At 38.2% G+C, this 25,283-nt stretch overlaps 1 protein-coding gene, 1 long non-coding RNA gene and 1 pseudogene across 2 annotated transcripts in view; all 3 read left to right on the forward strand.

Annotated features, from left to right (window-relative positions):
• Nucleotides 1–1,310: 1,310 nt before the first annotated feature.
• On the forward strand, nt 1,311–3,916 carry LOC144650581 (uncharacterized). Its single transcript, XR_013570151.1, has 4 exons — nt 1,311–1,776; nt 2,247–2,347; nt 3,118–3,296; nt 3,776–3,916. It is a non-coding gene; the product is annotated as an uncharacterized LOC144650581 (long non-coding RNA).
• A 2,195-nt stretch (nt 3,917–6,111) lies between these two features.
• Nucleotides 6,112–7,438, forward strand: LOC144650586 (uncharacterized; annotated as a pseudogene).
• Nucleotides 7,439–8,924: 1,486 nt separating this feature from the next.
• LOC144630010 (FK506-binding protein 15-like) overlaps nt 8,925–25,283 on the forward strand; it is a 34,283-nt gene continuing 17,924 nt past the window's right edge. The window contains 17 exon segments of the mRNA XM_078488285.1: nt 8,925–9,167; nt 10,610–10,735; nt 12,566–12,715; nt 13,462–13,626; nt 17,665–17,734; nt 17,864–17,933; nt 18,108–18,182; nt 18,303–18,401; nt 19,095–19,166; nt 19,655–19,726; nt 19,837–19,905; nt 20,790–20,873; nt 21,145–21,204; nt 21,315–21,460; nt 22,675–22,735; nt 23,503–23,631; nt 24,541–24,807. Of these exon segments, the coding sequence (XP_078344411.1) occupies nt 9,035–9,167; nt 10,610–10,735; nt 12,566–12,715; nt 13,462–13,626; nt 17,665–17,734; nt 17,864–17,933; nt 18,108–18,182; nt 18,303–18,401; nt 19,095–19,166; nt 19,655–19,726; nt 19,837–19,905; nt 20,790–20,873; nt 21,145–21,204; nt 21,315–21,460; nt 22,675–22,735; nt 23,503–23,631; nt 24,541–24,807 (1,848 nt within the window). The 5' untranslated portion in view covers nt 8,925–9,034.

Genomic DNA, 25,283 nt, shown 5'->3' on the forward strand with positions numbered 1-25,283 from the left:
TACATTTCATAACCTTTCCAGAGATATATAGTTAGCCCTGGTTCACCGAAAATTACTCGCGTACGAAACGTTTTACGAGAGGCACCCAAAAAGGTTATCAGTAACCTTAATAAAAGGTTTTTTTGGTGAGCTTATTTTCTGGTAGGGAGGATATCTGTCAAAATAAAACATTTATTTTTATATTTGGAAAGAATACTGCATCTGAAAAATGTTACGTGTATACCGTAAAATTGCGAAACTAACGTTCCCCTTCCTGCTCGAAAATATCCCCTCATAAATTATTTTTAAATAAGCTTCAAACCAAAAAAAATACCGCTCCCCGCTGTAGCTGTAAGGGTCATTGAGCCACACAAGTGTCACAAGTGTGTTCAGAGCCACCTTAAATTTTTCATAAATTTAGGCTGGCCCTGAACCCCATGTACAGATTTTGTTTAAACTTTGCCAAAAGATGCACCTTGTCTTGCTGATCAAAGTTTAACAATATAAAATAGGGGTCACCCAGCTCGTTTGTGAGTTATTAGCAGTTAAAGCTAAAATTAAGGGTGTTTTCAACAGGTTATACCGTTGCTATAGTAACTTGTTATGTCAGGAAAATAATCACAACTTGTTCACCAATGATGGGCCATCTGTTTGATACCATAATTGTTGCTTTAACTGAAAGAGAGTGGTAGTATTGATCCGTTAAAGTTGAGGTGCTGAAACTATTTTGAGCCACCTTAAGAGCGGCAAACTACAATTACAGAAGCCCTGTTAAGGGTTTAAGGGATAAGGGATATCTCACAAAATTATTTTAGGGATAAGGGATAAATGTTTAAATATTTGTAGGGATAAAGTATAACAACTCAATTTAGGGATAAAAATAATAGGAATAACAGCTTTGGTAATTTAAGGGATAGGGAATAACTGCGCTCAAAATTATTTGGATACTGAGGGATAAAGTAAACCACACTAACGGGCCTCATTACAAATATTGCCTGGTAGTGTGCAAAATGAAAGTAATCGAAAATTCTCAAACTTGGTCAATAAAATATCACTTGAAGTTCATTTAGGTTTTTCTTTCACGCGAATGGCGAAGTGAATAGAACAATGTATAGCGTGGGAAAGACAGCACAAGTAGTTGAGATGAGGAGATTATTAATTAAGGTTCTATTTCTCTCTTAGAGAAAAGAAAAAGATGATGATGATAGATTCTATAAAGAGTAAGAATACCGAAACAATTATATGCATTATACTTTTCATCTTATTGTTCCTTTTAATTGCTGTGCGAAGCTTCATCAAAGTTAGATAAAAAGCACGATGGGCTGCACTTTTTATCGTACAAAATGTTTGGGATATTTATATTCCATGGCATATCATCAGTAAGAAAAATTCAAGCACTACCTTAAAATCTTAGTATACTTCATTTATTCAGAAGAAATAATATAAATCTTGTTGGAAAACTTTTACACGAAGGAATCTCCAAGGAAACCATTGCGAAGCTTACTTAGCTTGTTATGCATAGTAATTGGCGGTTCATTATTGATATCGTCGCATTTTCTGTAGAATTTACCCACCCAAATGCCGGGCCAATCATTGTATAGCACGACATCATTGAGGACCAATCTTGGCACGGCACTATTTTGTTGCCAGTGAACGCTGTAATAAAACGTGTGATGTTTCAATCGTTCGAGAGGTCTTGAACGAGGTAAGTGAACAGAGCACTTAACGATATCGTTTTTGCTTTTTGCAGAATTATACAGTTTCTTCTTTTCGTTAAATTGGATTGAAACCCTAACGGTAAGGATTTAATTTTATCATTTTCACATCTTTAAAAGAAAATCCTTACACAAAATGCTGCCATTTTCCAAACAATAAAATTTGCATGGCTGGCTTACGAGGTTGGCCTTGGGTTAAAGTTTTAGCCGACTTCATGCTTTATCAGATTTACACATAGACGCTTTGCTTTAACGAGTTTCTGGGGGATGTTCTCAAAATAAAATTAAGACCTTTAAAAAGGGCTCTTTGGAGATTTATGGATATCTATATAGCTAAAAGATATCGCTTGTCTCTAAGTAGTCTCTAGATTGCTTATTTGACTACTTATTTTGTTACGTTGGTTCGCTTGTGCGATGGCAAACATTCAGTCTCATATTTCAGTTGGAAAACATAACTAGTCCAGCTTCTAAAATCTCCTTACGAAGTAACTTTGATTATTTACTGACGTTTTCTTTCTTTCTTCCCTCTTTACAACGACGCTGAACGGAAAGGATTTTGATCATGAAGACTATTTGCTTCTTTCTTTTGTTGACCGCCCTGATGCTGGAGGCAGCTCCTCCCAACAAAGGACCCAAATTCGATCACCAAAAAGGTATGTCGATAAATTCTCGCTTACTAACCATTCTTAAAATGACTTGAAGATTTTTTATGACCACAAATGTGATTGGCGTAAAATTTATCCTAAATCATGTAAATATATCAATACAGCGCCAAGAAATTAGATGAAGAGAATAATGCTGAATTATCAAAAGGGAGATACTGTGTATGCAGCACTGTATTCTTAGAAAAAAAAAAACAATATAAAGAAAATAATCTCTTCCATTTTTTTGACAAATCAGTGTTTTTAAAAGGTCTGTATTTTTTCAATTATTTATTTATGTGCGTCTTATCTCGATCCTCCTTTGTATCATATTTGTTTTTAGGTTTTGTATCATTTTGTACTTGCTTCCTCTCGCTCATGATCGAGTTCTTGATGATGGGATCATCTTCGGCCATCACCGCTATTTTTTTCCGGATGCCATCTTGTTAATCAGCTTTGTCTAGTCTCTGAACTCTCCCATCCCTGCGCTATATAAGGAATAACCCACGCGGGAGAATTGAACAGAGAGTTTCTCCCTTCTCCCCCCCCCCCCCCTCCCCTGGGTTCAACCCCTCTATAGGGTGGGGAAGAGAGAGTTTAGAGATTGGACTATAAGATAGTTTATGATATTGTACTGTTCATCGATGTTTGTTTTGATTTCTAAATCATTAAAACTGATCTTTAATTCGGGTTCGAACATTTCTTGAGCTGCCCGTAAAAAACGTTTGCTGGCCGGTGTCAATTACTAATTGAGATATTTATCCATGTTGATTTTTTAACAGGTGAATACGTAAGGAACAAGCCGCAGTTCGTTCGTTGCGGAGATGTCCATCCTACCGACAATTGCTTAGCTGTGCCCTCTTGTTCAGACGGGGATGCTATTGGTTACTGCGAAGGATGGACGCAATGCTGTCGCCATCCTGACAGAGCCCCCACACGCCCACCACGCCCCCTCTTTGGGGTAAGAAGGGGGTGGGGGGGGGTATCAAGAAAAATTTTAGAGAGTACTAAATTAGCGATTTTCGCCTTACTCGCTAAAATTGTTAAAATTATTAGCCGCTAACAAAAGTAACCATAAGGTATCTTCAGAAATTTTTAGATACAAATAGGGACCAGGAAAAATCCGCTCTTGAAATATTAATAATAGTTTCTGCTGAAACGAGAAGCTAATAAATACAACTTGAATATTAAGTAGAAAGGTTTTTATATTAAAACTATTTTTAAAACGAAACTCAGTTAAAATGAATATTTATCTGTCGGTCGCGTATTTTAAGGTATTGCAATCAAATGGGATGACGTTGCATATACAATGTGTTGCAATTGTTTGTCCTCAGGAAAATTGACAAAAGTTGACAAGCCCAGCGTTAGAAACGACAAAGTACAATTATTAATAACAACATATATTAACACTGCTTGCTGTTATTTTTTTTCTATTTACAGTGACAACTCAAAGCTTCCCACAACAAAGTAGACGGTGCCATTATCAGAAAGAAGTTCCATGGATGAGAGCTCTTGTATTGAGGATTAGAGAAAGCGGGAAGAAACAATTTATTTCTCAAAATGATGTAGTTTGGCAGACATTAAAATAAATTGTGTGGAAGTTTTGTTTTGTTGTCCATTTTGTCTATTCACTCTATAGTCTTTCCAAGAAATAGTCTTTCCAAGAAATGCGCAGATACCGATAATAATCCCTGGGCTAAAAAAAGAGGCCTTCTCGTTGTAGGGGAGGATTATTGTCAAAAGAAAATCTATTTTATGTAGAAATGCTTGGGTTTATATTTGAAACGAATGCTGCATCTGAAAATGTTAGACCTGTGAATTACGTAAAATTGCGAAGCTAACCTTCCCCACTCGCAATTATTTCCCGTAAATACACCCCCCCCTCTCTCGCCACAAAAAAAAAAAACACACCCGTAAAACAAGCCCCTTCCCCCGAAGATAAGCCCCCCAAATCTCAGTGCAAAAATTATTGTGACAAAAAACCCTTCCGAAAAAAAGCCCACGGGCATATTACGTTGTTAAGCCTCCTAGTATACGTCGGTAGGTTATGCTGAGATATCTGTATAGTAGTGTTCATTTAACAGCTTTAGGACTTGTTTTAGGCGTTGTGTTTAGACTCGTTCCCAGTCGCTCCCGAGGCGGTTTTGACTACAACGCATTACATCTAAAGGCTTACAGGCAGCTAGACTGTAGTTTGCCTAATTATTTAATTTTGCCTTGGTTTCGATTGACTGACTTCAACAGTTCAAGGCTCTAGATAAAAACGTAGCATTTATATATATATATACGTTTCAGCAAGGTATCGTTTTGGTTCTGGTACGTATACATGACGACGGTCGTGTGAAAATAACCCCCAAAGAAACATTTTCCGAATTTCAGTCGAGTTTATACAAGGTTGAAAGCAACAGCCAAGATTGAAATTGAACATCTAGCCCAATGATCGGTTTCGCAACTAGTCTGTCCCAGTAGTTGGAGAGAGCGAAAAACGAGGGCGAGCGAGAAAAAAACCTCGCTCTCCCCCAACTACCGAGCGCCTGGAACGTGCTACTTCGCAACACGCGGCAGTTTTTCGCTGCAGGCAGAATACAGCGGAAATCATAAAGCCACCGGCTACTGATGTTTTGACTAATCTACCCTGACAGCAGAAAGACTTTTAGCCTGGAGGAAAACGAAATTGATGTTCCTTATTATTGCTGGATCACTGCAATTAAGAGATAAGAACAGAATAGTATATATAAGGTTTGCATATGAGCTCATATGTACGCGAACACAAAACAAATGATGACTCAATCTTGCCCAGCTGCCGTGTATGATAAAGTTCTCCTGATCGATTGGAAAAAAATCTCATATTCCGACTGTTTTCTGGAGTACTGATTTAGCTAGGGAGCAGGGGCGATATGTTTCATGATTGAGACAGAAATCCTTTACGAAACTGATTGAGTTTTGAAAAGTAAAATCATAATAGAAATTGAAATTTGCATGCCTTTAAATATGGTCATATATTCAGGTCACGTTTTCTTTTATCTACTGTAAAAACAAAACCAATCGTTTACACAGGTATGGAAAAAAATAATAGCCTTTCTGTTTTGTCTTAATAGATATTACTTTTTCGCTGAATGTAATTCAGTAACAACTATTGGGCGTGTTCGAAACTTTTGCTTGCGTTTAAAAACGTTTCAGAATACAATTTTCATTTTTCATTTTGCAGCAAATTATGAATATTATTGGTTACTGAAAAATCCATTAAAATAAGAAAACATTGCATCTCTAGAAGAGTGATAAATTAATAAAGCGATCACTCGCGATTCAAAGTAAATGTTAACATACTCAGATTGATGAAAAGCCGGCATTTTAAAATTCTAGTCTTGCCTTGGTTTTGGACATGTATGCGCTTACCAAAATGTAGCGCCGCAAAACTTTATTATGAAAATGCTGAAAAATTAAGCCCAATTAAGCCGTTTTGAAGCAAATGACCCAAAATTTTGGGTGTAATTTTTAATTTTTCTAAAAAAATGCAACTTATTTGAAAAATAGTTTTAATTAATTATCCGTCAGTGTGTCCGTGAATAACACAATTGAAAATGGTCAGTTTGGAGAACAATTAAATTCAGCTAACAAACTTTGAATCAGGTGCATGGAAATCACGAAACCTCAAACCTGATGGAAGGGAAACAACATATTACCGAAAACTATTTTTTTCACCAAAATACGTCCCTTGCAACTGACAAAAAGTCTGAAAAACCGCATGGCACTTAGAAGAAAGTGAACGAGGGTAAAGTAATTATGCTAGCTGTCGAAACTATCAACATCTCATTATCATATTTTATACCGACTCTAAGTAATTGTGAGCGCGGCCTTCTTTTAACGAACTTTTTATAATCCTCACCGACAACAGTGTTGAACGAACTCAGCCATTTTGCGCCCATTACTTTTCAGCAAATGCCAAACGTTCGTTGTAAAGACGACTTCCTATTTGCAATACCTCGATGCAGGATCGAATCTCAGTAAACAATAGCACAGCATAAGGGACTCGAGAATAGAGTTCTTGGGTGATTAGCTGCCAATCTAAAGGCAAAACAGATGGCTTCGGATGTGAATGATTCAGCTCTCGATACGATGAAGGTCTGGCCCGAACCTTTTCCAGAATGGACTTTAGCCATTGAAGAGTGGGGCTGGATGTGGTTTGCTCATGTTTACGGCTTTGGAAGCCTGTTTGCTCTTATGACGTTATACGCATCCTTTTCTCTTTATCGGTTTCGCAAAGCAATTTTCGCGAGGCAGAAAGTCCATCTGAGGGTCATGAGTTACGCGTTGATGGCTGCGGGCTTCGGGCGATCCCTCGCGCTTTTCTGGGATCCTTACACGTCAAGTGAATCTTCATCGACGATTCAAAATCTAGCTGTTTTGACTTGTTGGGGAATCGCTACAGCGTGCATGACCTCAGCTTTCAGTATAATGCTGTTAATTTTCTTGGAAACCACCAACACTAAGCTGGGACCACCGAAACTTCGAAACCTGCCTTTCTTAGTTTCTGTTACTATTGCGAACATCGTATACTTGATCTTGTCTGATCTTATTGTGTGGTTTTATCCAAGAGTTAAAGTCATGATTTTTGTTTGTCACGTTACTTTCGCTATTTGGGGGGTAGCTATTTTCGCCGGCTATTTTGTCGCAGGCTTAAGGATGTGGCGAAATCTCCGATCGACGCTGCAAACGCACAATTCACATGATAAATGCACCCTTCGTGATGTGAAAAAAACTAAAGCGTTTGTTTTTGTTTATGAGCGCTGCCTCTATTTTCGGTGTGTGTAACTTTTCCGTGTCTTTATACATAAGCGTTGGAGAGTTTGGAGTTTTCACCGGAGAGAGCTACGCTAAAACTTGGCCTTGGTTCGCCATACAAACAACTCTAAGAATAATGGAACTTTTATTGAGTGCTTTGATCTTCCTGATCGCGGTCGACAACCCAAGAAATTGCAATCAAACTCCTCAATCATTACAGTCGAGGCTCACCACTGCGCAAAATTCATTGGAGCCAGCTGAATCCCAAATAGCACCGTTGTGAATGGAGTTTTGACAAACGCAACAAGATCACACGTTGAGAAAATCAGTGTACCCCAAATGACCATCATTGATGTCAGAACTGAGTTGAACTCCATTGTTATATATGCAGAAAAAGACTTTCATTCTCGTAAGACAGGTGTTGTTACATTCGTAGATCATTTCAAAGCAAACGACCGAGAACGGTCTCTTTAAATTTCGTTTTAACGTATAATTTATATTACATTAAAACTAAGGGAATAGCTGAACTTAATTAGGACGTATCTATGAAATCCGTGTTTTCACTTCATAAAAATTTAACGCAGCTAATCTGATTCTATATATTTATATCAGTATGCAGAATTTTATTTAAGCTGAAATCTTTTAGACTGCGCCGCAGACGAAACTCAAACTAGCCGGGGTTAGATTATACGTCTGCGACTGAACATGGTAGTGAAAGATATTTGAGGATGGATACAAAAAATAATAATAAAAAACAACAACACTGATGATAAATCATGATTTTGGTTTGGAATACAAAGGCTTCTACCAAGAGGATTAAAAATGTTTTTTTGCCGAAAGCGACATTAGGCTCCGCCGAAATAAATGTGTGTTTTGAAAGTCTACTGAAAACACAGCTAACAGCTTATCAGGTTCATCAGATGATCCTAGATCTTTTTATTTGCGACAAACAACAACCACGCTTTTATAGACCGTAATACTGAAATTGCTAACTGTTGGTCTCTTGGCTGTCACAGGGACTGCAACATGTACAGGGACCGCTGTAAGCAGTCTCTCTTTCAATCAGTTAGTGAAGCGAGGGCGAAGAACGGGCGAGTTTTTGCTTTAGCCCTGCTCGAACATGGAGATTACAGAGCCTTGCAAGACTACTTGCGGATACCAACCAGGTTGGTCTTAGGACCTTGAGGCCCATCGTTAACAACTTTGACCCTTGATTAAAAATATGAAACATATTACGATGGCCTAAAACCAAGAGTCTTTATGATACAATTTTGACCCCGTTTTTATTAAACACATATGATAGCATTTATAATGCCGTCTGACCCTCAGTTTTAGTACCGACGGAATACCTAAGTTAAGAATGATTAATTTGTTAGTTCGATTTCAAAAGATCATCTAAATCCGTTAGGGGAGACGAAGGCGGTTCTATCTGCAGTTTCACGACCTTTTGGTACATTTTTGTAGATCCCTTTGATTCTTTGGATGGGCGAAAATTGGTCAAAATTTTAAGATCAGCTGAGATCTGAGATCTGCAAAATTTACTGATAGCTGGAAAAATTAATGGGTTAAAACTTTAATTGATAAATGAGAAATCGCCGAAAATAACCATGATAACTGAGATCATTCCTGCTTCTTGTCACGCAAGACTGCTCTTTTGTCACGGAATTATATATTATATGCAAATTGCGAAGTCAGCTGTTTACATTTGGTACGCTCCAATGACTGCGGGCTCTCTTTTCTTTTGTCGTATTTTATTGTTCAAAATTTTTATGAGTAAAAACTTTATAACTTCGAGTAAGCTAAGCTAATATCCGTAAAGGTTTTGATGATATCGATGATTTCATAATCTATTTTCTCAGCAGCCAATGTGGCGAATATGAAAGCTTTCGCAACTACGTGGTTCCGTTTTAGAACTTTATGGGAGCTGTAGAAAGTACCGCGGAGGAAAACAGTGTTATACGATTCGTAGATTCTGTGGAAATCAGGCACGAAGAAGCAATAGATCACGGAAAAGAACATGTTTCCACCGACTATGTTACGGAAGACAAAGGTAATGTACAGTTGTTACGAAAATATTAATGCGAGCCTGGTCAAATATCGATCGATCCTCGCAGTATTACTCAATCGCTTTCACGTGTTTTAGCACGATGGCAACAGCACGTTTTGTAATCTGTTGTCCCATTAAGTTAGGAAATTCTGGGCAAAATTACCCACCTGTTTACAGCTAAATAGTGGGATGCAATACGGATGATGATCGGGAATAGATACGGTTGGTGAAGCACTAATATACTATGCATACGAATATCTATGTCGATCAGGACATCGAACAAATTCTAGAAGCTTTTTATAAGCTCTTTAAGTCGCTATATATCAGAGTTTATTTGTGCTGCTTGCTTGAATTCCATGAACCTTAACGATCATGTCCTTCTGAACCTTTTGGGTTGAATAACGAAACGAAGTTATTGCGCGTTTCCGTTCAACGTGTCGTTGCGTGACGAGTCACGGGTAACGTTGCACAGATCACACAACAATAGCCCGCGAGCTGAGCAGGCTTTCTCTTCGGGGACGGGGACAACGTACGCGCTTCGGGGGCAACGGCGCGAGTGCCAAAGGCGCGAGTTTCGGAAAGCGAAGCGATCGCGCTTTTGGTGCTCGTTTCGTTGCCCCCGAAGGGAGAGCCTGCTTGCAGGCCGAGTACACAACTGATCGCACAAAATAGCAAAATGGTAACGAAATGAAATGAAGAGAAATGAACGTCTTTGTGACTGTTGGTGTCAGCGTACGTAACTATACGCTCGATCTGCATTCCAAATCTGGTGTGATAATAGCCTGCGAGCGGGCTCCCGATCTGATCGGCGAGCGAAGCGAGCCAAGAAGGGACTAGGAGGAGAGCCTGTACACATGTCCACAGGCTAGTGTGATAACTAAACAGCTAGGGCCATCCCAATAAAATGCTTCGTTTCCCATCGCCTCGTCTCTTGTGATGGTGGGTCGGTCGGTCGGGCAAAAAAAAAAAAAAGAAAAAAGATGGAATGCTTGAAGGAAGAAAGCCTCGGGTTACGAATGCGAAAAGGTGCCTATTTCGTTCGTGATTTCCGTTATTCTTTCTTTAATCAAAATTAAAGGTAAGGACATCACATAATGTCAATTGTTGTTGATAAAACAAGATGATGATCGTGTGCTTGTAAATTAAAGTACTTGTTTCTTTGACTAGCGAATCTGCAATTTTTATTTTTTTTTTTTTTACTTTTTGAAAAAAATGGGTCGGTCGGGCGATGGGAAACGAAACATTTTATTGGGATGGCCTAGGGCTTCTTATTTCTGGCTTGGCCTAATCAGCCTAATCGCTGATTTTGTAATTTATGTCCTCCTTTAAAATAAGCGCCCTGAAGTAGGACATTTGAACATTGCCTTCTTAAAAACGAAGCTACGCGACGGGCTCGCTAAATACGCACGGCCTATCCTGTTCTTCTCTCGTTCTCTTGTACACAGATTGGATATCGCACATTCCTAAAGCTGACGAGTCTCATGGAATTGCCACAGTCGCCCCAGCAAACACCATGCTGTATCAAGGAACATATGAAGACTTCGAGATTCTCGGAGATACAGCCGTACGAAGTTAGAATTATTTCAATTTTATTTGCCCTTTTGTAATGAATTGCTATTTCTACGCAGATGAATTTTTAGGGAATATACCACAGAAGAACCATTAAGTACACACCCTTACAGGTAGGCCTTTCTCGATTATGCTAGCATTTTTTTCGGCATTTTTTGTGAAAACGAGCATTTTTTTCGTTTTTTCTTCAAAAAAGAATTGCTAGCATTTTCTGTTACTTTTCATGACTGTGATCCAGATGTTCAGCACTCAGAACTCAGAAGGATAAATAATCCTAAAGTTTCACAATTTTGATTACATAATTTGACTGTTTTCTGTCTGTTTCGACTGTTTGTGCGTTGTGTTACTTGTGTACTTGTGTTGTGTTACTTGTGTGTTTTTTTTTATTTATTTATTTTTTTAAAAAAATATTTTTATTTTTATTTTTTTTATAAACAAACAATTATTAAGTATCACCTGTTGTTGATATGAGCATATAATGTGAGAGTTTGTACGTTTTGTTTGAAATAAAACAAAGCATTTTTTGGAATTCAAGTGGCATTTTTTAAGGAAATCAGGCATTATTTTAGCATTTTTTTGGCTTTATGCGAGAATTTCTAGTAGCATTAAATGCCAGTTTTACTAGCATAATCGAGAAAGGCCTACTTACAGGTCCTATGTATGTAACGGAACAAAACGGAACCGACAGTTGCTTGTGCGCGACAAATGTAGAGTGCAGACCTGCAGACTCGCACAGCGGTCAGGCTGAAAAGCGTTCGGAGTAGCTTGAGTAACTTTCTGTTACACTGAAACAGAAATATGAAATATGCTCTGGTTAGAGTTTTTACGGTTAACTACGGTTAACTTAGCCTGCGTAGCAAGCGCCTTTGTAGCTTTTGGGCGCGCATTAAAACACACTAGGTACGAGAAGGCCCTTTCTTATTCTCCTTGCGTGACTTTCTCTTACCTTTTAGTCGCGGTTCGCCAATGCGCACCCAAAAACTACACAGGCGCCTGCTAGGCAGGCTACGGTTAGTTCTCACGGTAGTGGTACACGACATACACTTGTCTGCATTTGTCGCATACTGCAATTGCTCTGTTATGTGTACAGTGACTATACAACAAATTCCTCTTATAAAGCTAGTGCATCCTTAAGTTGGAATGGAAAAAAATGGGGAAAAAGTAATCTCTTTGAAAGGGTTTCTAAGGTTCTGAGTCTCGCCGACTTCCTTGCCTAAAAAAGTGCCGGAGTGATACGTAACAACTGAATGATTCTGGCGGAAAAGGAGGGTCTCAATGGGGTGGTGGCTTTTACGGTTAACGGTTAAAATTTTGGCCTTTTTACGGCTAACGGTTAACAGAAGTAAAAAGTTAATTTTAATTGTTTTTAAATGTTAAAAATTAATTTGTATTATTGAAAAACATATTTTAGGTCTCAGGGCCATTCTGGGACGATGAAGTGGACTATTTTTGTTTATTTATAAGCTTTTATAATTACTGACCGATTTTTTACGGTTAACATATTTTACGGCTAACGGTTAAAATTTTCCAATTTTTACGCCTAACGGCTAAATTTTTGTCCGTTTTACGGCTAACGGTTAACCCCATTGAGACCCTCGAAAAGATGAAGCTAGCGCGGCATCCGCCTCTTTTTACCGGGTTGTAAAACTCTGCAAATTATAGTTCTTAACTTTCATTCTTAGATCATCATTTTAATCTTAGTATACCGCGGCGCGGTACGACTTCATTTTGTTCATTTCGCACAATCTGGGAGCAGAAAGCAGCTACCTGAAACAGACTTTTGTCTGCGGGAAATATCATGTGTTCACTGAACTTGCTCTTTGCTTCGTCAGCGAGCAATCAAGGGGACTTTGAGATAGCAGGCAGCCAATCAGAACTAAACGAGATTGACGAGGATCAGTCGCCGCCAGTTCCGGAAGGACTGAAGTACTATAAACCTCTAAGAAGGACGTCGTATAAGAAGAAACCAATTGAACCTAAAGGTAAGACAGGAGTGAACACGATATCAGTATAATCACAGAGGTCGCTCAAGGGTCGGCGTACCCACTGGGTTCGTCTCTTTCTTTTTCTTCCTTCCTGAAGGGACCAAAAAGACCCTGCGATCAAGGTTGTGCAAAGTTGCGCCTTGTTGTAATGGGATTAAAGTAGGGGACGTTTTCTCCCTTGATTTGATTAAGGGCCTTTAAAACAAGGATATTTTTATAGACAGAACTGACATATTTTCGGCCCCATGCCTGGATAAAAAGTGTTTTATACCGTGAGGCGGGCTCAGCGATTGGTCAACTGCGCACGCTGAGAATAGCTGGCTAAAATTGTACTTGGAACAGACATAATCATGTTTTCTTTCAAATTTTCACTGAAAACCCAATAACTGGAATGGAATACCCTTCTGAGGTCTTCTGGCTCCTGATCATGAGTGAGTGCAAACGCGCGCGGGGCTAACGCGTAACGCGGGGGGGGGCTCGTTCTCTCCCAGCGGTATACCGCATAAAACTAGTACCCAGTCTTTAAAGAGGAAGTAAACGAAGGTTTTCGATTTCCCAATCACGGGTTGCTTGCCGAAAAACTGTCCATTTCCAGCTTTTTTATTAGTTTGTTACACGGCTTAAGATGTTTTCATCACCTCTTGATGAGGATGAAGGAGATTTCATGTCCCCGACTGGTAGAGGGTAAGCGTAATCTATCATTTTGTCACAGTTTTTTTGCGTCGTTTTGTGTTTTACTGTAGATGTCCAAGATGGCGGAAAATCGAGCTCGCGTGACAGTGATCTGTCTGTCTTGAATAGTTCCTCGAAGCTTGCCTCGTTATTTGGTCAGGATAGAGCATCATTCACAGGAGGGAATGAATCGCTGACGTACACGGCACCTAAACAGCCAAAGAAGGAGAAACCAGGTACTATGCTTAAAGGAGATCGAATAAATCAAACTTGTTCAAGTCTATAATTAGATATTACAAGAGGAAATGGGATTACAAATTGCAATGTGGGATCAAATGTTTGTATTGGTTCAAACAATCCAACTGCCTTTATGAGAAAACATATAAAAAACAAGGAATTGTTGAGAAGACGGGACTTCAGGCGTAAATAAGTTAATTCCAAATGTAGCTACCCTCCCCCTTCCCCTCCCCTAGTGCTTCATATCTCCACATCCCTTGTTTTTATACCCTATATTTAAAATCGATCGTTGAATTATTTTCTGATCAGTGCCCAGAATTTTGTTTTTCACATTTCTGTGCATGAAATGTTAAACTGCCAAGTATAAAGTGGGTTACATGCAATCTCTCCTTGCAAAATCACTGCATTCCCAAGCAGACAGGTGACAAGAATAGAGGGGATCTTCTCCTATTAATTTCTATATCCTTTAATTAGAAAACATAATATAATTTGGTACGAGTTCACCAGTTAAGACAAGCTCCTGAAAAAAAGTGAGCTTTCTGCTGCAACATTAAAATATATAAACTGCTTCAGCAGTTTGGGGTGGACTGTTCACAGCCCTCTTTTTTCTCGTATTTTTCTTTGATTGAGAAAGTTAATAGAGAGGCTGTGAACAGTCTGGTTTGTGGCAACTTGATTGTACTCAAGTTTTCTTAGAAACCTGTCCTATTGCGGTTTTCAGTAATATGCGGACTCTGAAATTCAAAATACAACTAACGATTGCGTTTTTCGCTGCTGTCAATCAAAATTATGGTGACAGCCAATGGACCATGAAAAACAGAAACAAACCAAAAGGAATCCAAATCTACCAATCACAACTGACAGACATGACCTTTTGACCCAGTTGAAGTGAACTTCTGTTTCTCGAGAGGTCTGCTGAGATGATTGATGGCAGCAAAAAGTGTAAACCGTTGGTTGAGGATTGAATTTCAGAATTCCCATATCACAGAAAACCGCAATGAAATGGGACCCAATGATCATTTGAAATTCAAGCTGCTATATAGATGACAAGCTCAATATAGCACATAAACTAGGAGTTGCTGATAGCAAGTAAAGTGCTGCGAAGTGAGTTATAAGAATAATAATTATAATAGTAGGAGCGGAACGGAAGGTCATAGGAATGTTTTATTATTTTCAGATAGCACATGCAATTCGATCGCAAAGCCATCGGAAACACCAATTTATGACGTCAAAAAGCTCAAAGCTCATTCCACTCTAGCGCGCGGTCATTGTGAAAACGTTTTCATGGAACCCTTGCAAATAATCTTCATAGTTTTGGCTGTACATATTTCGCACTTAAGACACAGAAAGAAATTTTTTCCTTAAATTTACTTAGTAATGGATAATTATGAAAGCGAATTATAAGAAGGCCCCATAAAGTGGTTATTCATCAGAGATGGCGCATAAGGGATGATAAGACCATTTCTCCAGCACTATACTTGACCATCTTGCTCAAGAGCGGTTTCTTGGGAAGCATTTACATTAAAGTAATGAACAGAAGCGCAAGGGGCAGCGATTTACAATTTAACTTCTTGCTCTTTAGCGAAAAGGACATCGCAAAAGACAAATGCAGCTTCCACATTTTACATGCCGCTGATCATACATACCGTATTTTCTCGATTAAACGCCGGACCCCGATTAAACGCCCTCCTCATATAATCGCCGGGTCAAAATTGCTAGTTTTTAAATTAACGCCGGGGGCGTTTGTTCGAGGTCCCGGCGTTTATGTTGCAGTTAATTTTTGATCTTAGTTAATTTTTTATTTTAACTAGTTAGTTTTTTTTCTAACTAGTTTTTTTTTTTATTCTTGGTTAATAAGTAGAAAAAGTAGAACACCTCCCCCCCTTGATATCTCATACCCTCCCCCCCCCATCCTTACTAACCCTCCCCTACTATCTGCTACTATCCCTCTCCCCTAAGTACTATCATTTATTTATTTTTCTTTTTTACTAACCTGCACTAGATTTGAACTCTCAACCTCTGGATTTGCTGTCCAACCCCTTATCCACTGTGCCACGCAGGAAACGTTGGGTGAACCACTATTTTTTTAAAATATATGATACCCTAACCCTAACCCCATTATTTAACTAGTTAAAAAAAATCAACTAGTTAGAAAAAACTAACTAGTTAAAATAAAAAATTAACTGAGATCAAAAATTAACTGCAACATTTATTTGAGGTCAAGCTAACAAGTAAATATATTCTGTTTGTCACAAATCTCGATTGCAACATAAACTATCCAATCCGTAATAGTGCACCTTTGGGAAATAATCACCTTTGGATACCCAGGGACACTTTTTCGGGGCAGAACGAAGAGAAAAATTGTCCCGCCTTGACAAAATGCCCCTTGGTCTCGAAGATAGGCCTTTCTCGATTATGCTAGTAAAACTGGCATTTAATGCTACTAGAAATTCTCGCATAAGCCCAAAAAATGCTAAAATAATGCCTGATTTCCTTAAAAAATGCCACTTGAATTCCAAAAAATTCTTTGTTTTATTTCAAACAAAACATACAAACTCTCGCATTATATGCTCATATCAACAACAGGTGATACTTAATAATTGTTTGTTTATAAAAAAAAATATTTAAAAAAAATAAAAATAAAAAAACACACACAAGTAACACAACACAAGTAACACAACGCACAAACAGTCGAAACAGACAGAAAACAATCAAATTATGTAATCAAAATTGTGAAACTTTAGAATTATTTATCCTTCTGAGTGCTGAAAATCTGGATCACAGTCATGAAAAGTGACAGAAAATGCTAGCACTTCTTTTTTGAAGAAAAAAACGAAAAAAATGCTCGTTTTCCCAAAAAATGCCGAAAAAAATGCTAGCATAATCGAGAAAGGCGTACTCGAAGATTGGTAACAATAAATCAATCTGAAAAATTGGCAGAAAATTGCTGTCCGTTAATAAACGCCGGGCCCCGATTAAACGCCGGCTTCAAATAAACGCCGGGTTCACAAAGTCAAGTTTAAATGCCGGGGGCGTTTATTTGAGAAAATACGGTACTGCATGTACCGTAAAAACTGGTGTATAAGCCGCACTTTTTTGCCGAAATTTTAGGCTCAAAATCGTGGGTGCGGCTTATCTACGAGACCATTGCATGCAATTTTACAGGGCATCTGACAGGGTGCGGTGGTGCGGCCGTGCGGGTCCACATAAATCTGCATAAATCGCTCACACTGCATCCTCCGCATCTTCTGCGCATTTTTGCGCATAAAACTGAAAAATTGCTCCATATAAGCGACAAAGCAGCTCTTTACTATCCTCACAAACAAAAATAACAAGGAGACTAATCATTTTGAAAAAGTTTTTCCTCTCAAAACAGCGACGAAAACCACGCTTTTCGTCCGTGAATAATTTTAAACCCCCAGGGGTTCCACGTGTCTTTTGGCGATGGGCCTGGATACTAGTGCCTGGTTACTAAGCTACGAACGCTTTACGAACACAGCGCAAAATCAGGTGCAAAATTTGATGTAAAAACAGTCATGTGATGAACGAAGAAATACCTGTCAACGAATGGCAGAAAAAGATCAAAAATGTTAAAGTTGGCAGAAATGATGTTTATTCTATAAAGTTCTAAAATTCTGGGTAAGACTGAAGTGTTTTCCGTTTATGTGTTTATAGTACATCCTGCACATCGATCGGAAAGGCTCAAGGAATCAAATTTAGCTTTATTGATCATGATTGTTGAAATTTCCTCATAATCCAGCATTTTTTCACAATCAACTGGGTATTTTTCCGCCAGGTTTTATTTTTTTTTCTCAAAATCATGCTTGAAATTTGGGGGTGCGGCTTATCTACGAGTGCGGCTTATACACGAGTTTTTACGGTACTCAAAATCATCGCCAGCGAAAAAGTCGAAAATCGAGTGTGTCGCATATATAAAGTGCCCAGGCCCCACGCGGACAGTCACAAACAGTGTGCTGCTATGCTAAGGCTTCGCAGCAATAAGTATTCAAGACATCTTATTTTTTTTTGTTATTTAGCGGGAGCAGCACAGGCCGGTGGTGGGGAAACAGCACTCCTTTGTGCTACAGCAGTTCATGCCTACAAATAGTGAGTTACATTTAGGACTAGATGATAACAGTTACACTGTACTAAATTCTTTGTTATTCTTAAAAATTGTAAGCTGTGATACAGAGAAGTCAAGACATAGCAAACTAATTATGTTGCACTCTGTTTTAGTGTTAATGGTCAATACGCCAGTCAGGGAAAACTGGGTGCAGCAGTTTTGGCAAATCATTCAGCAAATGATGTAAGTATCAAATTTTTAATATAATGCCATAGATGATATACCCTTGGCTTAATAATCTTTTTTACATGCATGTATGTACGAGGTCTGTATTTCATTTTCTGTCTGCTTGACAAGACATGCATTATAAACAGAAATTACAGTTATTTCTCTTGGAAATGTTATTTTTTCTTACAGTACAGGATACTCATTTATGCATCTAAGCAACAGCAAGTCACCACAGGAAAAATTCATGGAAACTTTTCATTTACGGTAATAAATGTTGTTCATAAATTGTTTCTGGATTTCAAGTGTTTCATGACAGACAAGTGATATCGTAAAATATAGTTGCATATTTTTTGATATGTACTTGATTTTTTTTTCATTTTGTAGGTGCAAGGAAGCAATTATGCAAGCTTTTATGATGATCAAAGACAAACATGGTCACTCTGCTTTGACTCGGAAAAGAATATCACAAACTTTGCTAAACAGGTATGTGTACATTTAAATATTCTTTTCCCTGGGAAGCTGTTGTTTCTTTATCCTCTTCAAGGCAAAGGAGATACTATTGTTTCATTGTCGTCACATTATATTTAACTAATAGACTTGTAAACCAACTTTCATGTAATGGTGGTTAAGGCGGCAGCATGTTCTAGTGGTTTGGTCCCTGGACTTGTAATTTAGAGGCCTTCAGTTCAAATCCTCCTGTCTATGGGCCACTTGATGGATTTGACAGTAGTCCAACTCTCAGCTCCTCCACGCTTTGTAAATAGCCAACTGGTCAGCCTCCTACCAGTTGGGATTTTTAACAAGTTTCTGTTCTATTTACAATATTTGTTTATTTATTTTTTTGCAGTGTCCTTAATTAGTATAGCATTAATTATTGGCACTAAAAGTGATAATTAAAAGTGATTTATTAAGTGGTGAGGACATCAGTGTTTAGCTTTTGCACTGGTCAGCTACCACCACTGAAGATGTCTTGTAATTAGCTGTTGCCTTGGTGATCAATTTTGAAATGGTTGCACTCCTTTCACTGTAAATCACCACTGCTCAGGTCCACTAGCCCCACACCTGCCGTATTGAATCCATGTCAATGAAGACGAAACTATCACTTAATAAGAAATTAGACTTTTAGGTCAGCAACATTGAAAAATAGTTTTTTTGTTGAATTAATTTTTATTATAGGTTTGTTTGTCAAAGTTCAACTCTGCTTCATCAAATCTGTGCACTCAAGACCTTATCCCTGGTGATGGACAGGTAGTTGTGATTAAGTTATTGTATTTGTATTTAGTTGTGATTGTTACAAATAGCTGCTGGTATTACTAATTGTGTGACATTTTATCAATTTTTTACATCTATACTGAATTATTTGCTCTTTCTGAGACTACTCCTCTTAACCAAAACAACAACTAAGGCAGACATGAGAGCCCATATTATAGACTGAAGATGGAATTTTTAAAATATGAATTTGTGTGTCTCAGGCCAAATACTTCAGTCTGTATTATGGATGTACACAGTTGTCTCTCAGTGACCAAGTGATTTTTTGTACTGAGGACATGGAGGTCTGGCATGGAGGTCTCTTCATCAGACATCTAAATAGTTTCTACTTGTACATAAAAAAATGAACAGTTATTTGTTGATCAAATTATTTTTCAATTAATCTGTTTTCCAATACTGAGGCCTATTGCTTTTTTTTTTATTAAAATAGACGTATAAATTACTTTTTTTCTTCCTTTCTAATTCAGGCTATTGAAATGGGAGATGCATTGGAAGTGAAGTATACAGGATGGTTGTGGGCAAATAATAATTTTGGAAAAGTAAGCCAGAAAATTAATGTTTTCACTGTTAGGTGGAACATTTGCTGAATATTCTATAAAGGAATTTTTGGTACACTATCATGTTGTTAAATATGTGCTTTGTTTTCCAGGTGTTTGATGGCAACACTGAGACAGACAAAACATTTAAATTTAAAACAGGAAAAGGAAAGGTTATCAAGGTAATAGCACATTTGATTTAAATAATCAAAATAATGCTTATTATTTTTATTTATTCATCCATCATTTGGTCCACTGACCAATTGAAGTGGGCCTGTACAGTACATCCCTCTCCACCAATCTGTCTGTCTATTAGTCTATTTCAATCTTTTTATTAATCCAAGTTTATCTTGAACATTTTTTTTGCAGAACATTTTATGTTCATTTTTATTATTTTGTCACTGTTAGTACTACAGTTGAACTCCCCTTAAGCAGACCTGAAAGTGTCCACTTAGGAGAGGTGTCTCTTTATAGGAGGTTAAAAATGTAGTGTATGTACGTATGGCTGGGGCCTGACAAAGTGTCTGCTTACGGGAGGCGTTCGTCCCAGGGGGGGGGGGGGGTGGTACTCGGGATTAAAAGTGACCGGGATGATCGAAGGATTTTTTTGGGTTTAAAATTTTCGATTCCAGGATTCCGGAAAATTTGGCAAGTATTTTTTTGGGTGGCTTGATTTAAATAGGGATTTTTTGGGGTATTAAAAACAATCTCAAAATTCATGGTAGTGCCTTGACAACATAATTCTGCGAATAAAGTACAAATACTGAACGTGTTTCTAATGTTTTTTTTGTGTTATATCTTCAGATCATTCCCCCTTTCTGAAAAATTTCATGGGCCAGAAATTTGGCATGGGATTTTTTTGGGGTTGGTTTTTGTTCCAGGGATTTTTTGGGTTTTGTTGGAAGCCCTAGGGATTTTTTTGGGTCTTGATTTTCGTTTCCATTCCATCATCCCCGTCTTTGAAATCCCGAGTACCCCCCTGGGGTGTTCATTAGCAGTGGTTTAACTGTGTATGTTATTTAAAATGAAGTTAACCCTTTTAAATTTCTAAAACATTTTTTCCAAGGGATGGGAACAGGGAGTAATAGGCATGAAGAAAGGTGGAAAGAGGATAATAGCTATTCCTTCAGCTCTGGCATATGGAGAAAAGGTAGGAAATACAGCAATTGGCACAGTCTTATAGACTGTACAGCTCTTGTTGAACCACTCTTAACAATAGCCATCCTAGGGATAGATGAACTGGCTGTTTTTCTTATGTAACTGCTGCAAGGAGGTTTCAGTAACAGAAGACAGATTGGATAGGCAATTGTTCAACCAAAAAAAAATCTTTGGTTGTTTAAAGAGGTAGCCATTAGCCAAAGCTTGACTGTAATAAAGTACGATCCAGTTACTTACTTACTAATTGTCTATTTCTTTAACAGGGTGTGCCCTCCAGAGTTCCTCCTAACTCCTCACTCTTGTTTGAAGTTGAAGTTCTAAGGGTATGTACATGCCCATAGATTGAATTACAAATTAATGGTGGAATTACTGTGCATCAAGCTCGTCTGTTGCCTTTACATAAAAGGTTGAATTTAGGTGATTTTATTAACAGATAAAGTCCAACAGAGAGACAACTTCAGACTCTCCAGTGACAGTCCAGGAACCTGCTGCTCCTCAAAACACAGATCGACTGCCTGACATTTTGTCTGAGCCGTCTGGTACAAGAAAAAGGTCCACAGACTCAGTCTCACAGCTAGGGTAAGTAAGTGCAATGATTTCAACAGGGCTGGGATAATGGCATTATATGGAACTTGTGCAAATGTGTATTTTTTTTATGAATCTGTTCACTATATATTTTTTATTTTTTATTGAGGTTTAATCTGTCTTTAACTTGACCCATCTACTACTTAAGTAAAATATTAACACACAGTTGCAAGTCTTAACTAGCATCTGTTACACTTTTCATCGAATATTCAATATTTAATACAGTCGAACGTCTCCTTATATGCACCTCTATAATATGGACACCTCTCTATTATGGACAGTTCCCTTGGTCCAAAACAAACAGGGCTCGAGACTTAACTTTTTTGCTAACTAGCCAAGTGGCTAGTGACATCTTTGATTTCATTAGCCAAAACTTATTTTCTACTAACCACAATTTTTAAGCATAGTTCTTCTTTTAAGGGGGGGGGGGGGGGGGGGTGAAAACAATGTGCGATAATGTTCAAACATTGAGCCGTAAAATGATCCTTAAATCTTCATGATGTTTTTCTTACAAAATTGGGCTTTGTTCTTCACTATAAAAAATGTACAGTTGTATGTACATGCGTTTTTGTCAACTAGATTGTTTACAGCTTCACATTATATAATGTCAACAGTTTACTTGTTAGTTATATTCTCTGAGAGACGATTTTAATAAATGCGGTTTCTTGCCACTAATGCCTGATTTTTTCACTAGCCATTTTGGCTAGTGAAAGGCCAAAACCTACTAGCCAAAACTGCATTTTTAGTAGCCTTTGGCTAGTTGGCTACCGTTAGTCTCGATCCCTGCTTCCCTATCCCTTTGGTGTCCGTATATTTAAAGAAGTTCGACTGTAATTGTGTTAAGTTTCAAACTGTCCATACATGCAGATCTGTGTAGTTCTTCTGAATCAAGTACCTCATGTCCTGTTATATTACACTTGTGTTTTGGGCAGATCATTAGATAAACAAACAAACAGTGAAACCATATAACAATTGTAGCAATCAAGGATAGTAAGACCAGTAAATTATCACCTTCTGTGCATGAGAATAATGTCAAAAACAAGCAATCTGTTGATTGGAGGCTCCACTCACTGACTTGGTTTACAGAGAGGTCCTGGATATTTGTCACTGTCTTTTTTTAAAAGAAATTAAATTATTAAAAGCATCAGCTGTTTTTATATGTTTTCTTTTGGTCATTCATCAGCACTGAAACTATCTTTATTCTGCAGTGTGCCTGCTGACAGTGGCATCAAGGGTAGAACCGCATCTATCACAGAACAACTCTCACAGGTGAGGATGTAAAATTATATTAAACTCATCGCTGATAGATGAGCTTGGGGAAGGTTCCTATGAAAGAGGGTGGCGTTTCCAGGCAAAATAATTATGAGCCTCAAGTAGGGCACACAGGTACCCATGGCTACCCCGGGGTGGCCACCACTACCAGGCACCATCACACTGAAAAGATCAGTGGAGATGTTACCAACCCCTATACTTACAAAGTCCATGAATGAGGGAGGGAGGGTGAGGGGGGCAAACTGTAGCACTAAAACACATTTCAGAGCTTGAAACAACTGCACGACCTCACCCAGCTGGCTGCGAAATCCTGTATGTCACTTCAGAGTGTGACTACTGGTCCCACCATTGCTGCTGACCAGCATTTGCTCAATTCTAACGTAGCCTAACTTAAATTTAGCCACATCTAAACTGTAGTGTATTTTCTTAAAGGAAGTTTATAACAAAATCTCTAATTTTCTGCATCTAACAGTAACTAAGTATGCTGATACACCAAAAATAACTGTACAGGGGGATGTTTGTTTGTGTGGTTAATGAATTACCTAAGGACCTCTCCCCCAACCCCTCTGGAAATTCCAATTAAGTTTCATACATTTCCTTCAAGTTTTTGGCCTTTGAGACCCCTCCCGCTCCCAGGAATTTCCAATCCCTTCTGTGAGTGGAGTATGGACATTTTCCACACATTAGTCATACACTAATAATAAATAGAAGAGAAGTCAATAACAGAAATTTGATAATCTTGCTCTACTTGTTATTTTGATCAGTCTCCTGGGAAAGGCACAGACAAGGCTCGCTTACTTGCTAGAATGTCCAAGATGGGAAAAAATCCATTAAGTTTACCTGGAGCTGTGGCAGCTGAACCTGAAAATGATGACATGGAAGAACCTGAACAGGTACTTGCAGTGAATCAACAGGGATGTAGCTAAGATTTCCAACAGACAAAATTTTCGGATCAATTTAGGTTTCTGGGAAACTGCTCACCTACCCTTCCCCAAACCTAACATTTTGCCCAAAGCGATAAGTAAGGGTTAATGTTAGGTTTGGGGAGGGGGTAGGTGAGCAGTTTCCCAGAAACCTAAATTGATCCAAATTTTCTTGATCACATAGAAAGATCCAACCAGACACAATCATTTAGCCAGAAAAATCAAATCCTCAGGTGGTTATTTTTTCCGCCTTCTGCCTACTATTTACATCCCTGATCACTTAAAAAGCAGAAAATAACTTTGTGTTAATAGAGGCAGTCAGTGTGTACATTATATTGGTCTTACTTGAAGGCAGCTTATTCTATACTTTTAACACTGAGTTCATGCATCTACCTACATATGTATACTATTGTTTTGGCTCTGCCATCTTTTTGTAGTAGGTCATTTGGTTTTTTAGGTTACATCTGTTTTCTGGTTAATCTGCCGGGGTGCGCACTCTTCTTTAGAATCGCTTAAAACAACTTTCATTTAATTTGCATTTCTTTTTAATGATTTTGAATTGTTTCAAGTGACTAAAAAAGTGTTTTCTTCTGCCTGAAGCAGATTAAAATAGGTTGGAAACAGATTTGACCTGAAAACCAATTTGGCCTACAACATATGTGCTTAGGGTTTCACCCCACCCCCACCCACCCCAAACATTTAAAAACTTGTCCTTCTAGTTAATTGTACAAAAAAAGGCTTGTCAATGTCATGATTTGGCCAGAGCAAATTTGTATTTTGTTTTGACAATGATGGAAAATTTTAGCAATTATATAAGATTAAAGATATATTATTTACTAGCAAATAATTTAGATAAATTGAATTGTTTTTTGTTTAAAGGAAGTTTCACCTGGTGCCGAGACCCATGAACGAGAGAGAACAGAGAGTAACACAACAAGCCCACCCCCTATTAGCTCCAACCCGCATCCCAGTGTACGAACCAAACCACACCCTCCTCCCAGGCCGGCACCTCAAGTCCATCCTGAAGTTCATCAACCAATTCACAATCCAGCACCTCCTACACAACCAATGCAACAGCCTGTTATTAATCCACAGCCAATGATGCAGTCAGCGTTCACACCACAACAGTCAGTCGCACTGTATCAGGTCAGTTTTAACAAGTGAAGTAATAACAGGGCTTTCAATGAGATTTGAAATAGATGGCTGACCTTGTGTAGTACCAGTCAGAGAAGTAATAGAGGAAACTGAAAACATCCCCACTTTATACGGAACTGCATGAATTTTAGCTGGAGATTCCTGACAAAATATTCACCGTAACTCTGGTGGGAGCCGGGTCTTGTTGACAGCCCTGTAATAAATAATTAGTTGTTAAGACCGAATTTATGGCAGGGTCAGATTAATTTCCTCATTAGAGTTGAGCAAACTCATAATAAGAACCTAATTACAGGTATGAAGTAATGCCTGGTCTTTCAGAATTTCAGTTTTCTTGTTTGTTTGTTTGTTTGTTTTTGTTTTTGCTGTGCTTATATTCCTTGGTTTCAGAAATGGATAATTCTTCAGCGTTTTATGTCTGCACACCTTGTTAATTTCTTGTCGTACTGAGTTTGTTGAAGGTCGTGCCA

This window comes from Oculina patagonica, chromosome 1 (genome assembly GCF_052425735.1).
Source record: "Oculina patagonica isolate OP01 chromosome 1, crgOcupat, whole genome shotgun sequence".
NCBI classification, from domain to species: Eukaryota; Metazoa; Cnidaria; class Anthozoa; order Scleractinia; family Oculinidae; genus Oculina; species Oculina patagonica.